This window comes from Loxodonta africana, chromosome 3 (assembly GCF_030014295.1).
Source record: "Loxodonta africana isolate mLoxAfr1 chromosome 3, mLoxAfr1.hap2, whole genome shotgun sequence".
NCBI lineage: Eukaryota > Metazoa > Chordata > Mammalia > Proboscidea > Elephantidae > Loxodonta > Loxodonta africana.
The window spans coordinates 159,546,063-159,562,995 of record NC_087344.1 but is presented as its reverse complement, the minus strand read 5'-3'; the positions used below and the strand labels follow the sequence as shown (position 1 = coordinate 159,562,995).

Genomic DNA, 16,933 nt, shown 5'->3' with positions numbered 1-16,933 from the left:
CAGACAAATATCTACAAGTTGACATGTAACTTCACAGTGTTGGGACTCTAATTAATACAAACAGTGAAGCCAAACACAGGTAAATTCTCCTATAGAATTAAATAATTCTGGGATGGGCCTGTTAAATAATGCTTCATTACTATATTGAAAGAACCCCTTGATTTACTATTTCCAAGTTTAGATATTTTCTTCTTACAACAGAAGTTTTTTCAATTAAAGCTCTTCACATAAATCTCCTACATCAGTTTATCTGGCATCCACTTAAGTCACCTAACTTAGCTTCCCAGAACATAACACGTTCATGTCCTTCTAAGTTCTCTGAGATAAAGTGCTTTTCGAATCTTGTGTAGGTGCTTCTCATACTTGAAAACTAGGTAGCTACAATGAATAACTATAAACACTGTAGAAAAGTGTATAGTGATGTAGATGTTAAAACTGTAGGAGTGACTACCAAAATAATAATGGAATCTTGTTTCTTCCCAAAATAGCAAAAAGGGAGAAACTTCACTGCTGTTGAGTTAATTCCAACTTATAGCAACCCCATGTGTTACAGAGTAGAACTGCTCCACAGGGTTTTCTTGGCTGTAATCTTTACAGGAGCAGGTTGTCAGGCCTTTCTTCCATGGTGTGGCTGGGTGGGTTTACACCAACCAAAACCAAAAACCAAACCTGTTGCTGTTGAGTTGATTCTGACTCACAGCGATCCTACTGGACAGAGCAGAACTGCTCTATAGGGTTTCCAAGAAGTGGCTGGTGGATTAGAACTGCCAACCTTTTTGTTAGTGGCTGAGCTCTTAACCACTGCACCACGCAGTTACCTAAAATGGGAGAAGAGCAGTATAAAAGTAACTTTTAGAATCGAACAGATGTCCAGAAAGGAAAAAGATGATAAACAAAAAACACAAAATGAGACAGAAATAATTCTTCATATGTCACTTACTAAATATAAATGGGTTTAGGTCACCTATTAAAGACAGAGACTATCAAATTGAATGGAAAAAACATTCTCCTTTCATAACATCCCTAAATGAGAACCAAACTGAAAGAATAAAAACACAAAGATGACATGAAAATAAAAAGATTACAAGAAAAAAACCAACAACAAGAATAAAAAAGGTAATGCAGCAATATTAATATTAAACAAAATAAAAAATAAGACAAAAATCAATAATAGATTAAAAAGAGAGAGCTATTTCATCACAATAAAAGGAACGATTCAATCCTTACATTTAAGTACCCACAGAAATAAAAAGAACTTGATAAAAACTCAAAAACAATAACCATTTTGGGAGATTTTGACATGTTTATTATAAAATGATATATCAAGCAGAGAACAATTCAGTAGTAATACAGACAACTTGAATAAAATTAACAAACGTGATTTAATGGTTGGTACTCAACAAAACGGAGAATATATATTATTTTCAACACATATTACTTTCAATACTTTTTTTTTAAACAACCAAGTACTAAGTCACAAGAAAACTCAAATAATTCCCAAAATTTATATCATTTAGACTGTATTCTCTATACCCAAAGTATTTAAATTACTTAATAATACAAAAAAAAAATAATACAAAGACGGTTAAAAAAATAGCAATAACATTTAATTGGGAACAAAAAAAAAAGTACTAAAAAATAGCTCATTGGTTAAAGACGAAACTACAATATCATGAAATAGTTAAAACTAAAGATAATGAAGTACCACCTGACAAAACCTGTGGAATAGACCAAAGTAGAAAGGCTATTAAGCTATTCAGAAAGAAACCTATAGCCTTAATTATAATTATTTTTCTAGCACCTGTCTGTCAGTTTGTGTCATACTGTGGTAACTCGTGTGTTGGTATGATGCTGGAAGCTATGCCATCAGTATTTCAAATATCAGCAGGGTCACCCTTTGTGGACAGGTTTCAGTGGAGCTTCCAACCTATGACAGACTAGGAAGAAAGGCCTAGTGATCTACTTCTAAAAATTGGCCAAAGAAAGCCATATGGATCATAATAAAACACTGCCAAACTCACTTGCTTTGACATATCTTCGGGAGGGATCAATAGAAGAGGAGGCCATTGTGTTTGGTGAAATAGAGAGCCAACGGGGGTGAGTGGGACTCTCAGTGAGATGGACTGGCACAGTAGCCACAACCATGGTCTTGAACATGCCGGAGATTATACAGATAACACAGAACCAGGCGACATTTCACTCCGTTGTACGTATGGTTGCCACGAGTCAGAGTCGATTTGATGTTAGCTATTTCTTATCTATGATTATTTTTTAAAAAGGAAACTTGAAGTAAATAAGCTAAACTTTCAAGGTACATACTTTCAAGGTACATAGGTAGTAAAAAAAAAAAAAAATTACAAAGTATTGAAAATAACTACAAGAAAGAATCCACATAACCCATGACATCAGAAGCAAAGAAATATAGAAAAAAATCACACACCCAAAAAACTAGTTCTTTTAAAAAATAATAAAATAGACAACCCTCTATGGAATGATAAAAATGAACAATATTGTTATGGGTTGTATTGTGTCACACAAAAAGATATGTTGAAGTCATAACCCCTGGTACTTATGAATGTGGCCTTGTTTGGTCATAACGTAAGGTCTTTGCAGTTGTAATCAAGTTAAAATGAGGTCTTTAGAGTGGGCCCTGATCAAAGCTGACTGGTGTCCACATAAGAAAAAGAAACATAAAGAGACACACAAGGAGAACACCATGTGACATCTGAGGCAGAGACTGGAGTAACACATCTATCTATAAGCCGAGGAATACCAAGGATTGCTGGCAACATCAGATGCTAAGAGAAAGACATGGAACAGATTCTCCCCTTAGAGCCTTCAGAGAGAACTTGGCCCTGGTGTTTACTTTGATTTCTGACTTCTAGCCTCCAGACCTGTGAGACAATAAATTTCTGTTATTTTAAGCTACCTAGTTTGTGGTGATTTGTTACAGCAGCCCTAATAAATGAATACAAATATTAAGAATAAAAAATGGGACACAAATACAGCTAAAGCATGATTTTTAAAAACACTAAGAGAACGATATGGACAACTTCATTTCAAAAACAACTAAAAAACTAGGTAAAATAGAAACATTTTTAGAAAAATGAAAGTGATCCAAGAAGGCACACAAAGCCGGAAAAAAAAAAATCTAAAATATTGTAATAAAGAGGCTTACCTCTGCAAAACAAACTTATGTCCAGATGGTTTAAAGAGTTTTACCAAATGCTCCCAACTCATTTTAAGACGCCACTATTATCTTGCGACTAAATCTAGACAAGGACAGTAGGAAGAAAAATAAAATTATAGACCTATCTCACTAATCATAGATGTAAAGTTCCTAGAAAAAATGTTGTTGTTAGTAGCCATCAAGTCAGCTCTGACTTATGAAGATGCCCCTGTGTGCAGAATAGAACTGCTCCATAGTGTTTTCAGGGCTATGACCTTTAGGAAGATCACCAGGCCTGTCTTCTGAGGCACCTCTGGGTGGATTTGAACCACCAACTTTTTGGCTGCTAGTCCAGTGCTTAATCATTAGCACCACCCAGGGACTTAGATAATACATGTAATACATGGGATTACCATGACTGGGAATCCACCCCATGGCAATGGTCTTTTTTTTTTTTTTTTTTAAGGGTTACCCCCCCTTGTTGTCCAGTCTATTCCGACTCAGGGCAACCCCACGTGTTACATAGTAGAACTATTGCAGAAGACTTTCTTGGTTGTAATCTTTATGGAAGCAGATTGCTGGGCCTTTCTTCTAGGGTGCCAATAGGTGGGTTTGAACTGCCAATATTTAGATTTGTAGTAGTTTGTTCCATCCAAGGACCTATGGGCTACAAGTGACATCATAATTATTAATGAGTTTTTCGAAGCATAACAATGGCGCTGACAAGACAAAGATACCAGTTGTCACCACTTCTATTCAATATTGTACTGAGGATCATGGCCTGGACAATGGAATACTGTGCAGCTGTTAAAACAAAACAAAACCCACCTCAGAAGGTGGCGAAATCAGGAGACTAAGGAAGGCAACTAGCGTGTCCCTCGGTCCTGCCACGTCTTTTTTTCACCTTTCCTTCCTGGCAAACCGCCATTTATTTATCCTTCAAATTCCCTGGCAGCCATCGCCTCCTGCCCCATAAAATTAATCGTTTCCTCCTTTGTATTTCCTTCATATATCGTACATGCTTCTGTAAGTATATGTGTCTCACTGTTTTGCAATAATTTACCTATTTGTGGACTTAACACATCGCTGGCCCAGAAAAGGACTGGAAAAAAAAAAAACATTGAACAGAAGGGTCTAGACGCCCCTCCCCAATCCCCGGGCGCTTTAAACTGATTGGTACAAAAGGACAAATAGTGCTGAGAAACCAACAGGCCACCCAATAATTTCCGCGCGTCACATAACGCAGGGGTCACGGATTATGGATTACACGCGGAAATTGTTCCTGTATTTCTCCAAAGGAAGGGATACCTCACGCCCGAGCCCACTTCCTCTTTCCTCTCACTTTCAGCGCCGCAGCCACCAACCAACTTCCCCCTACCCCCTACAACGTTTTATTAAGCAGGAAACCCAGAGGCCGGGCGCTGGGCAGCCAGCCCCTTACCTCTAACGCCCTCCCCGCCCGCCCCCGTCCCCGACCCCACCCCCGCCCCATCCCCGCGCCCGCGCCCCGGCGCCGCCCCGCCCCTCCCCGCCGGCCCCACCCACCCCGCGCAGACGCGCAACCACACCCGTCGCCCCCTGCTCTTCTGCCGCCGCCCCGGCTGGTTCGAGCGGTCCCGGGCGCCGAGGGGCTCGCCGCGGGCCGGGCCGGGCTCCGGTCCCCCGCAGGGCCCGGGGCCATCGAGCGCGGCCCGCCATGGAGATGGAGGAGGCGTTCAAGGCGGTGGGGGAGATGGGCATCTACCAGATGTACTTGTGCTTCCTGCTGGCCGTGCTGCTGCAGGTGAGTGCCCCCTGCTCCCCGCTTCCGCTCCCTCGGCCCCTCGGCCGCTCCTCCTCTCCCGGGGCGCCGGGCCCCGCAGGCCGAGGCTCTGCAGACACCGAGCTGTGGCGAGCCTTCCCTGCGCCGACTCCGCGCGCGGAGGGCGAGGCGCCTCGCTGTGGCCTGCGCTGGGGGAATGCCAGGGTCGTCGGCGGAATGACCGGGCTTTCTGCCGGCCCAAGCCGCCCATCCCCTCCCTGTGGTCGGGTTAAGCCGGGCCCGGCGTTCGCTCTCCCCCGCCCCTGCTGAAGGAAGGAGTGTATCCAGAAGGGTACTTCAGCCGATGAGCTCGTTAATTAGCGGTGCAGAATTGCGTTGTTACCTGCACTACGCTGCGTACACGAAAGGGAATTGTTATCCTCATCGGTGATATTGTCACCTTGGAATCTAGGACGCAGAGGCAGCCCTGCAACCCCCAGGCAAAAGGTGGATCTGGGGCGGCCTCCTTCAGGTCTGGATATTTACCCTCTTTTTCCAGGGTGTGAGGGCGTTTCCAAATCCTGCAGCTCCAATGCGTGGGATTTATTTCTCTTCGGTTTAAGTTCTGCTGGGTCATTCTGCTCTAAGGCCAGCCTCAGGCTGAGACTTTTATAAGCCCAGTAGTGCCATCTATAATGTGTGCTTATAAAATGGAATCATTTCTTCTTTCTGTAAAATTCTCTGAACCTACTTGCACATCCCAGTCTACCACAGTCTCTCTCTCCTTCTCTGAATAGCCCACCCGCTTGACATCAGTTACTATTTCCAGTATTCTAAAGGCATTTCATTACAAATCCTTTTTTAGTACCTACTGTGAGCCAGCTCTTTACTCATTCTTTCATTCAATACATATTTAATGAGTGATTACTGTATGCTGGGCTCTGGAATGACATGGTGGGCATATCAAAGTTCCTGCCCTCATGATGCTTGCTTTCCAGTGGAGTTGGCGTGGGGCAGGCAGATAGTTAAACAAGTCGTTACAGTTAACGTGAGATGATAGTTATTCTGAGGAAAGTACAGAGTGGGCATGGATACAACCAGCAGTCCTCTAATTGCTTAAATCTTGCATAGTCAGTGCTGCAACAGGAAGATGGTGATGGTGGTGGGGTTAATGTCATGATTCTCTTTCCATTGAGATGTTTGAAATTTCAGCTGATTTCATTATCGGCCAGAAGAACTGGTCAAATAGATGGACAGATCCATGGAATCTGTTCCTTCTCTAGCAGAACAAGTTCTCAGCTCACAGTCAGCAGTATTCTGAAGTTCTTTTAAGCTCGCCGTTTTAGCTTTAAATGCAATTCCCTAAGGGGAAAAGTCTTCGTGGTAAATCACAAAAGAGTATTTAACCGTATGATATACCCGCAATACAGAGAAAAAAGAATTGTAACTATGATGCCTGATCTTCGTTTATAACACTGCTTGAGAAAATTCTTTTTTTCCTTCTAACCAGGAATTCCAGGAACATAATCCACTGTTGGAGCAATTCCACTTCTCCTTCCCTACTTTCCACCCCCTATGTTATCATCGTCTCACCAGCCTAGCCAGGTATCCACTGACTTAGAGTAAGTTTGTCTTGAATGAAGTGTGGCACTGAAATGGCCTGTGTTCTTGGTTCAGGACTCGTTAAGATTCCCCCCTTTCTTTCATTTATGGTCACTCTAGTTGGTTAGAGTTTGGTGCTGAAGAGTCTTAATCTTTGGCTGACATACGGCTAGTATTTGCCATAGAAGGGTCGGGTCTGAGAGTGTAGGAATGAGTGACTGTTTACCTTGTAGGTGTGGGCTGGGGAGGTGCTCTGAAGCTGTGCCTGTATGAACGAAGGAGGCACCCCTGTCCAAACAGAAGTGAATCCTTCACAGCTGCCACACGTGTATGAGAACTCAACCACCCCATTGAGATACACGATTCAAGTGGTCGTAGGCCGCTCAAAACTAGCCTGGATATGAGAGCAGAGTCCTACAAAGAAATTTACCAGGTCTGTTGTTGGAGGTGGTTTGGGCTAGGAGAGCTGGCCTGGGGACATGGGGGAGTACTAGGGAATCCCATTCATTGCACAGCTGTATCACAGATGTTTTCATCATTCTTGGGGGGTTGGAAGGAAAAGTAAGAAACCCTTCTCGGGGAGCAATAGGCTTAAGTGGAAGGAGCTTGATGTTTACTTTTAAAACCAAAGTATTTGTCTACCGTTGCCCAAGGATTGCACAGTCCAAACTGCACACAGGCACTGCCAGAGAGAGGGAGTCTCTGTTTTAGCAGGACTCTTTTCTCCATCTGCCATTTGAGAATGACCAACCCCAGCTAAGAGACACGAAACTAGAGGGACAGAGATGGACACTTCAGAGATCTTTTTGCATTTTCCCTCTTTTGGGACTATTGTCTTTTGTTTAAAATGGTTTTATTTTCCTTACTTCAAATACATCTTGTTCAAACTGAGAGGACAGAATCATATTCCAAAGCCAGTTCTAAAGGTCTTTAGGTTAACTGTTTTCTTCAACTACTGGTACTTTCATATAGATCATCAAAAGTTACTGAGTATCCAGTTTCCTTTGGCTAGGAGACTTACCTTCACATTCATTGCAAACACCATCTGTGGGATCTGCCGTAGCAGCCACCTTTCAGATACGTGACAAATACGTGCAGATTTTTGTAGACATCCCTTCAGTATTCACCATGATAAGATGCAAACACCTTGGTGATACTGATACGTGGTTTTAAAGTACACAAGCAAGAAGCCAAAGAAAAAGCCTTGTCTGTATAAAAGTGATTGTCTTAAAAATAAGCAGTACCGCAACAAAATAAAAATAAAAAACTAGTTGTTGCTCAGTTGATTCCAACATTAGATGACCCCATGTGTGCCAGGGTAAAACTGTGCTCAACAGGGTTTTCAGTGGCTGATTTTTCATAAGTAAGTAGATTGCCAGGCCTTTCTTTCAAGGCACCTCTGGGCGGACTAGAACCACCTACCTTTTGATTAGCATCCGACTGCTTATCCTTTTGTGTCACCCAAAGACCCAAACAAGCAATAAAATTTATAATTTTACGGTTAGAAAAATTCCTACCGTAAAATACACATGCCCTCTGTAGGGTAAAAGTTCTTCATGGTATTTAAATGCAGATGATCCCGTTTACCTTAGTGCTGTTTCTGGTTGCCAGTGGTGATTCAGAGTTGGTACCATCACCGCTATTTTGTGTTTGTGTGTGCGTGTGATTGTTTTTCAGGCTGTCTGGAAGAGAAAGATTAGAACACAGTTCTTTGTTTTGTTAGACATCAAATGAAAATGGACCCTACTTCTTTGTTCTAAGCCCAGAGGCTCCATCTCCTTCATTTTCCCCAAGATCGTGAGTTGTAGGTTGGAGTATTATTTGCACCGGATTTAAAAAATCCATTAATCAACAGAAGCTTGTAACCTGTAACAAGCATTAGTTTCACCAATAAAATTGTGATACTGCTGTCAACCTCAGCTTGAGTGCGGTAGTCCGGTGTTCTGGGAGACATTATTTTTATGTAAACTCTTAATAACTCCAACGTTATTTTTTAGACCTGGAGCCACCAGTGCATTCCTATCATGCATGCAATCAATATCTTTTCACAGTGTTTTAGAAAGTGGAATGATTGAACAGGTACTTTGCAGAAAAGGAAGCTCTAATAGTCAACACATGAAAAGATGTTTAACTTCAGCGGTCATCTGGGACAAGCATATTAAAATGACTATGAAATACCATTTCACACTTGTTAGATTAGCAAACATTAAAAAGTCTAACAGTACAAGTGTCATTAAAAATGAGGAGAAAAAAGAACTACCCCATTTAGAGAGCAATTTGGCACCATCTAGTAAAATTAAAACCTGGCATTAGACTCCTGCATATACATCTACAGCATCTCTCACACCTGTGGATAAGAAAACATGTAGAGGAAGTTTATTGTAGCGTTGTTCATAATAATAACAAAATTATAAATCACCTGAATGACTGAAAAGGGGACCGGATAATTAAATTGAGGTATAAATTCAGGAGTATATAACAGTTAAAATGAATGAACTAGATCTGTATATATGCACATTGGTAAATCTGTAAAGTCAATGTTAAAAAGAAAACCAGTGATACATACAGTGTGGCACATATGTAATACACATTTTAAAAACACATGGAGCGATACATGTTTGGTTTTTGAATGTAGAGGAAAAATGTAGTAGAAGTATAACATGGAAAAGGGAAGATCCACACCCAGTAAATGAGATTGCCTGCCCCTTGGGAAGGAAGAGGAAGTGGGTTTGGGGATAGGTGCACAGTGGATTTTGTTTCTGTTTGTAACACTGTATTTTAAAAATCTGAAGCAAATAGACAAGATGTCACCATTTGTTATTTTTCATCCTTGCTCAGGGGCCATGCTAATCTCTGTATTGTTCCACTTTTAGTGTATGTGCTGCCTAAGTGAGTACCCATTTATAAATTTTGATGGTTGGCTCATGTATTTTATCTTGTTTTTGCTCTTCTGTGTTAAATTTTTTTTATTAAAAAAAAAAGAAAAAAACAGTAAAGAAACGGTTTGCTCACCTAGGAAAGAATGCTGCAGTTTACTGTTTGAAAATAATGACTCATTCTTTTTAAATTGATGCTCCTTTCATTGATTATGGTCGTGAATTGTAGTCACTTAATACTTAGGAGGGTGGAGTGGAGTGAGTTTTGTTCGGGGTGCCGTATACAACTTTGTAGAGAATTCTAAGCTGTCACAGCTTACCTCGCCTACCTGCTTGTATTTGTCACCCTGCCCTGCTCCTTCATAGGAAGACTACCTTTTGATGAGGTATCTATCACAGGAGTGATAGCTGGCTCTCTTATCCTTTCTATCATAAGCAAATTAAAAAAAAATTTTTTTTCTGTTGTGCTTTAAGTGAAAGTTGACAAATCAAGTTGGACTCTCATACAAAAATTTATGAACACTTTGCTATATACTCCTAATTGCTCTCCCCCTAATGAGACAGCACACTCCTTCCCTCTACTCTCTCTTTTCATGTCTACTTGGCCAGCTTCTGACTCCTTCTACCCTCTCATCTCCCCTTCAGACAGGAGATGCCAACGTAGTCTCATGTGTCTATTTGATCCAAGAAGCTCATTCTTCCCCAGTATCATTTTCTATCCCATAATCCAGTCCAATCCTTGTCTGAAGAGTTGCTTTTGGAAATGGTTCCTGTCTTAGGCTAACAGAAGCTCTGGGGACCATGACCTCCGGGGTCCATCTAGTCTCAGTCAGACCATTAAGTCTGGTTTTTTATGAGACTTTGGGGTCTGCATCCCACTGCCTTCCCATTCCCTCAGGGCTTCTCTGTTGTGTTCCTTGTCAAGGCAGTCTTCGGTTGTAGCAGGCACCATCTAGTTCTTTTGGTCTCAGGCTAATGTAATCTCTGTCATAAGCAAAATTTGAAGTTCATTTCACCCCATCAATGTTAGTGTAGACCTTACAGTACTACAGTCAGTATTAACAATGCTTATGCACCAGGGGATGCTCACCACCACCAGGGAATTCTCACCACCACCAGGGGGTTCCCATCTCCACCAGGAATTCTCACCACCCCCAGGGGGTTCTCATCACCATCAGAGAATTCTCATCACTGCGAAGGGGTTGCAGTCTCTCCCAGGGAATTCTCACCACCACCAAGAGGTACTCACCACCAGGGGGTTCTTACCACCACCCGGGAATTCTCATCACTGCCAAAGGGTTCCCACCTCTACCGGGGATTCTCACTACCACCACCAAGGGGTTCTCATCCACCACGAGAGAATTCTTACACCACCAAGGGGTTCTCACCACCAGGGGATTCTCATCACCACCAGGGGCTCAGTGATGCCGAGAACCTATGGCATTAGGAAGAGCTGCAGTACCACATCTCTAAAACATGACCATCTGCCATGACGATCTCTGATGGTTAGAGCAAGCTTTAGGGCTGCCCCTACCCTCACATTAGCTCTGCCTTCTCACTGAGGTCTAGAACTTGGATCTCCTGAGAGGTTTTTGATGATCTGAGGGAAACCACTGCCCAGTATTCCTTGTACCAGTTTAGGTGGGTGGGGTAACACATGTGGAAGAGACCAACACCATATTGCCCCTAGGATGCCCTAGAAGAGCTGGTTTTGTCCATAGACAGATACTGCCACCTGGCTTAAAGCAGATGAAGATGCAAATCTATCAGAAATTTAGATTTCCATCCAGGGAGGTTGTGGAATTACAGAGGTCTCTGGAAAGTGCCAGGAGCGCTTTTAGGCTTGGACCATCTTGCGAATTGGAAAGCAGCTAGCCTTATGCCAATGCAGCACACTAATCCCCAGCAGTATGCCTAACAAAGGACCACCCACTGCTGCTGGACATGTGCAGTGACAGAGAATGTATTAGCTTCCAGGACAGCACTAATGAAGTCATTAAAAATATGAAGTCAGGCGATATGAATATGGCAGAAAAACACTGCACTTGAGTGCCCTGCACCTCTTCTGCGCGATGGCTAAGGGACCTTATGCAAATGACCCCTTTGTCCTTACCCTCCTTTTTGGAAATGACTGGATCGTGAAAGCTGTAATTGCTTTCTTTTGCAAGTTCATGATTTCTTAAAGTTGCCCAGTGCCCAGCAATTAATTGGTATTGTGTCAGTGTTGACCCTGAGGTTTTCAGAACACTGGCAGTGCTCATCACTGTAGTTACAGGGTGCCTTAGAAGGAAGAGGCCATCAAATCCAGAGACACACACAGCACAGGAATCTCTGATTTCTTTGAACAAAATGCTTAAACAAAAACTAACATCTGCATTCACGGGACCCTTATAGGGCTCATCCAATAGTACGTAGTAAGTAATCATAGAAAAACAGAAAATACAGGGGAAAAAAACACATGAGAATGTCTACCATCCAGAAATAAAACACGGTCACATTTTGGAGTGTAACTGTTCAGACTTTATATTATGCAAACATGTACGTTTATATTTTTTGCATGGATGTCTTTCATAACCTGATTTTGTCTCTCACCAGTATTGTGAATGCCTTGCTGTGCTCATAAATGAATACGTATCTTTAATGGCTATCTCATGTATTCCATCGTGTAACTAGATCATAATTTGCTTATTCAGTTCTCTTTTGTTGGCAATGTAGTTTGTTTCCTCTTTTTCACTGTCCCAAAGCCTTCACGGCCCATGCTATTGGGGCATTCTTTTGCTCTGGCCTTCACTTCTCCTTGGTTGATTGTCACTTTTCTCAAACTCAGACTTCTGACGCCACTCCTCTCGCTTTCTCCAGGTGTTCTTTATCCAAACACTGTGGATAAAATAGAGGTTACTAGGTGTAAACTTCTTGAACATCCTTTTCTTTTCCTTGAGAGTTTATTTTTATTCTCACCTGTCAGTATATTTCCCCATAGCGTCCAAGAGGAAGACATCATGCTCCCCTCTTTCTGAGGATCTCCTGTCACCTTTGTTCTTGATTCAATATTATTCTATCAGTTATTTCTAATCTTATCTTTTTGTGTGTTCTGACAGCCCAAAGAATGTCCTGCATGGTAGATAGCATTAACTCATAGAGAGGGTATTCTTTTTCAATTCTTTTTTAACCCTTCAATTTATCTAAGGAGAAAATTTCATTTGGTGCCAGCACTTCTCAAAACATTTGTAAATGTTTCTGTTTTAGCAAAGGGAATGAGCTAAAATTAAAGTAGGTTCAGACTTTGGCAGAAAATATTTTCATTGTATTTATTAGTCATTTTCTTGCAAAACTTATTTAAATTATGAAGCATTTCAAACAGAAAAGTACAGAGAATAATATCACACATACATCCTTCTTCCATATTCCATCGCAAAAAATGCTTGTGTTTTGCCACATTTGTTTAAGATTCTATCTGTCATAGTTCAGCCAGAGAAGCAGGAAACAGAACAGACAGGATGGAGCTGTATGCATGTATATATGCATGTATGCATATGTACACACAAACCGTGTGTATATGCCTGTATTTAAGTATGTATGTAAGTAATGAATGATTTATTATGAAGATTTGACCATATGAAATTGTGGGAGCCGGTTCAGAAGTCCCAGTCTGATGCCGGATCTTGAAGTCTGCAGGCCAGGCAGCCGGGAAGGGAACATACAAGCTGGACCCATCAGAATTGCCTGGAATCTGTGTCAGTTTTCACTGCCTTCAGCCTTGACGAAGCAGGTGCCCTTCATCATGACACCGAACATACACCTGGCTGAGGGGTCAGAGAAGCCGAAGGCGGACCTTGGGGAAGGTAGAGCAGTTGTGGGCCCAGCTGCTGTGCCACACCAGTGAGGTGAACCAGCAAGTAAATGACAACATATTTAAGGTGCTAAAGCACCTGCCCCAACCTTCCAGGCATAAAATAAAAAAAGGCTGTTCCTTCACTTTTGCCCCTACCCCGGCCCCCAAATCTTGCCCATCTTAAAAACATACTAGCTAACACCTGGTATTGTCACATTGTGTTTATTTTTATCATTCCATCTGGTGAGTGATAAACTTACTGATATAAAATTTTACTTGTCTGTAATTAAAAAATTTGAATTGATTTAACAGAAGACTTAAATAGCAGACAGAAAATAGGTATGGAAAACTCTTGAAAGGGCTGTTCAGATGACTGAAGTTTGGGGAAAGCTGTGCTAGAATCCTAAAAAAATCTTCACTTGCATGATTCTGATTGGGCTATTTCTTTTTACCTAAAAATTCCTTCCCCTGATTTTTAAAAAATTAAACCTCTAGCAACTTCTCAATATTTGCTGTCAAGTGTCACGCCCTCCACAACTTTTTCCTGATACCTCTAATTGGAATTCCCATCTGCTTTCCTTGTGCTCCCAGGAACTTCATTTCTGCTATAGCTAATGTAGCTCTGGTCACAATCTGCCTTGTGTTTATAGCTTGAGATATATTTGTTGTCCTCACATGAACGTAAGTGCCTTGAAGGAAAGGACTGTTTCTTATACATTTGTATTATTTTAAAAATTAAAATGAGTTGAAATCACAGAAGGAAGAGTGGTTAGATGTTGGTATTACCAATTTATGAGAGAAAGAGAGTGAGAAAAAAACAGAAACAAATGTAGGGTAATAATTTGTCCAAAGTCTTAATTAGTGGTTGGAACAAAGGGTAAGTCCCAAAATTACTTGAAATTAATTAAAAATTATTTTTGCTACACCACTCTCCAAGTAGTTAGTTAACAAAGTGTATGATAGGCTCTTATGTACACAGTGGTGGATTGGGTTTCATGGAGGTTGGGTTCTCTAGAGAAGCAAAACCAGTGAAGCGTCTGTGTATAAATATACATAAATATATATAGAGAGGGAGATCTCAAGGAAATGACTCACACAGTAGTGGAAACTGGCAAGTTCCAAGTTTGTGGGACAGGCATCAGGCTGGGCTTATGTAGCTGCAAGTGTTGATGAACTCATGTTTGGCAGGTCAGATGGCAGGCCACTGGCTCACAGGCTGTGGAGGCCAGCGAATCCCAAGATCGGCAAGTGAGCTGCTAGCTCAAGTCTCAGGAACTGGAGGTCAGATGATGACGAGCCTGATGCAGAATCCAGAATGAGAGCCTTGCTGGAACGTGCATTTATATACTGGAAGTAGGCCACACCTCTAAGGAAATTCACTTTCAACTGATTGGCTGCTCATAGCAGGTCTCATGGTGGAGTTGATTACATCATAACTGCCAAACCACTGAGAATCATGGCCCAGCTAAGTTGACATACAACCTTAACTATCAAAGAGGGATATAGAAGCATAAGATAAGTTTTCTTTTCTATAAGAGATGAAACACTGTTAGAAAATTATAGTTGTATCTACACAGTTAAATAATGATACAAAGCGGTATTTTCCCCAGTAAACAACACAGCCAGTGAATACTTTGGAAATTTAGGAAAGAGAGCAATCAGTGTGGTCTAGACTGTTGGTTGAAGTGTTCAGAAGGAGGGCTGGGTTTGAACTGAACTTTGAAGCTTAGATTTAGGGAAAAATGGGGAGGTCATGTCAGGTGGAAAAACATGAAATTGGAAAAAGTGTAAAAGGGAGTAGCATGTATTCTTGCTATCACATGTGGCCTGGACCAGCAGCATTGGCTTTAATGGGGAGCTTCCTAGAAATGCAGGATCTCAGGCCTCTCTCTAGTCTTGCTGAGACACACTCTGTACATTACAGTTTGGGAAACACTGATGTATACTATTTGCGTAGTGCTTTATAATTTGCTGTTGGCTATAAAAACCTTACATTTGACCATCAGAACAACTCTATAAGCTAGATAGGTTAAGATGTACTACTAGCATCCAGTCTTTCTAGAGAAAACATGAAATTTAGAGAGGGTTTGATTTGCCCATTGTTAACTAGAGCTGAGGTTCACACACAGGTGTACAGATATCATATGCTTTTCACACCACATAAATTGTCTCCTTAACAAATGAGTAAGTCGTGTTTGGGGATATGAATAGCCTAGCACAGAAGGTTTGAGTTGCAAATTAGTTAGCAATTGGGCTATGTGGTAGGGGAGCTGGAATGCTAGGAAATTTATAATTTATCTGTTAATATGTTTTGATCAGAAGAGTTTCATGACAAGTGTCTCATGGAGACTGACCTGGTAGTATGGTGTGAATGAACTTGAGTAGGGAAGAAACCGGACTTAGAGACCTCACTTACTCAGGGTAGATAAGTGTGTCCCAAATTTTAAACACAAAAAATAGGTAATATCAGTAAAAAGCCACCCAAAAAATACCCTTCAAATACCCACTTTGTGCTGAGCCTAGGCATGTAATCCTTGCGTTCATGATTCTGGCTTGCCCGTGTAGTACTTTGGACTGAGTTAGATAACTGAGCGCTAACACATAAGAGACTAATAGTAATGACAACAATAAAATCATCTTTGTCCTCTGAAAAAAGCTCTGGCACCAAAGTTAGGTGGCTTCCACTCTCATCCTAGTTTTGCTATTAACGTTATACGTAACCTACCACAATTCACTTTAATTGCTGTCTCGTTCTTCCTGTTTGCAGAGTAAACATAATACTGGCCATGACTTCACAGCCCACGCAGAGTAAACATTATACTGGCCATGACTTCACAGCCCACGGTATTGTGATGAGATAATTTATGGGAGACTTTCTTGGCTTCCTGAGAAGTATTATAAAAGCGCATAATGGTGTTAATATAAAATTAGTTCAAAAACCCTTACTTTTGGAAACTTTGTGTTTTAATCCTCTAGTGAATTTTAGTCATTTTTCTAATTGTAATTACTTTGAAAGGGGGAAAATAATTCAGCCATCTGTGGCACTTATTCTTCTTCCCCCCTGGGGTAGAGCTAGAGAAGATAATGATTTATTTGAGATGTTGTTAGTCCTCCTCCAGGGGAGAATGGATGGTGGTTTCTTGTTGTGGCTTTAAGGCCCATCTGCTGATGAGTGTGATTTCATTAGACAAAAATACGTGGGTGAGTGTGTGCATGGTAGTTATAGAATAACACTAGAAGAACAAGAGGATATTTGTACCCACTGTGGAAAAGGGGTGGGATGTGAAAAAAAAAATATGGGAAATTGTCACAAAGATGGTAAATAGAGGAAAACCACTCCAATATTTCATGTGTAGGTGGCAACCATCTTGTCACTTCATATGACCGTGTTGTTGATGAGTGCTGTCAAGTCAATTCCAACTCATAGCTACCCCATGTTACAGAGAGAACTGCCCTATAGTGTTTTCTCGGCAATAATCTGTAGAATCGGATTGCCAGGTCTTTATCCTACAGAGCTGCTGGTAGAGTCAAACCACCAACCTTTTGGTTAGCAGCTGAATGCTTAACCATTTCATATGACTGTGTGACCTGTATAAATGTGCTGTGGTTAAAGAGAACTGAATATTAATGCATATGCAGGTTAGGCATGACCTCTCATCTCTAATCTCTCACGGTGGGTTAGGTTCTTCCCCATGGCCTGGTGTGAATTCCCC

General features: G+C 41.4%; 1 protein-coding gene and 1 non-coding gene across 4 annotated transcripts in view; one reads left to right on the top strand and one right to left on the bottom strand.

Moving 5' to 3' along the window:
• Positions 1-4,798: 4,798 nt before the first annotated feature.
• The window catches only part of SLC22A15 (solute carrier family 22 member 15), an 87,071-nt gene continuing 74,936 nt past the window's right edge, over positions 4,799-16,933 (top strand). For 2 of the 3 annotated variants that reach the window (XM_064282376.1, XM_023547502.2), the window contains exon 1: positions 4,801-4,952. In XM_064282376.1, coding sequence (XP_064138446.1) covers positions 4,866-4,952 — 87 coding nt within the window. In that variant the 5' untranslated portion in view covers positions 4,801-4,865. Of the gene's footprint in view, positions 4,953-16,933 lie in introns of all 3 variants that reach the window. The other variant, XM_064282377.1, reaches the window with a different exon arrangement.
• LOC111750539 (U6 spliceosomal RNA) lies at positions 9,306-9,409 on the bottom strand. Its single transcript, XR_002785646.1, has one exon. It is a non-coding gene; the product is annotated as a U6 spliceosomal RNA (small nuclear RNA).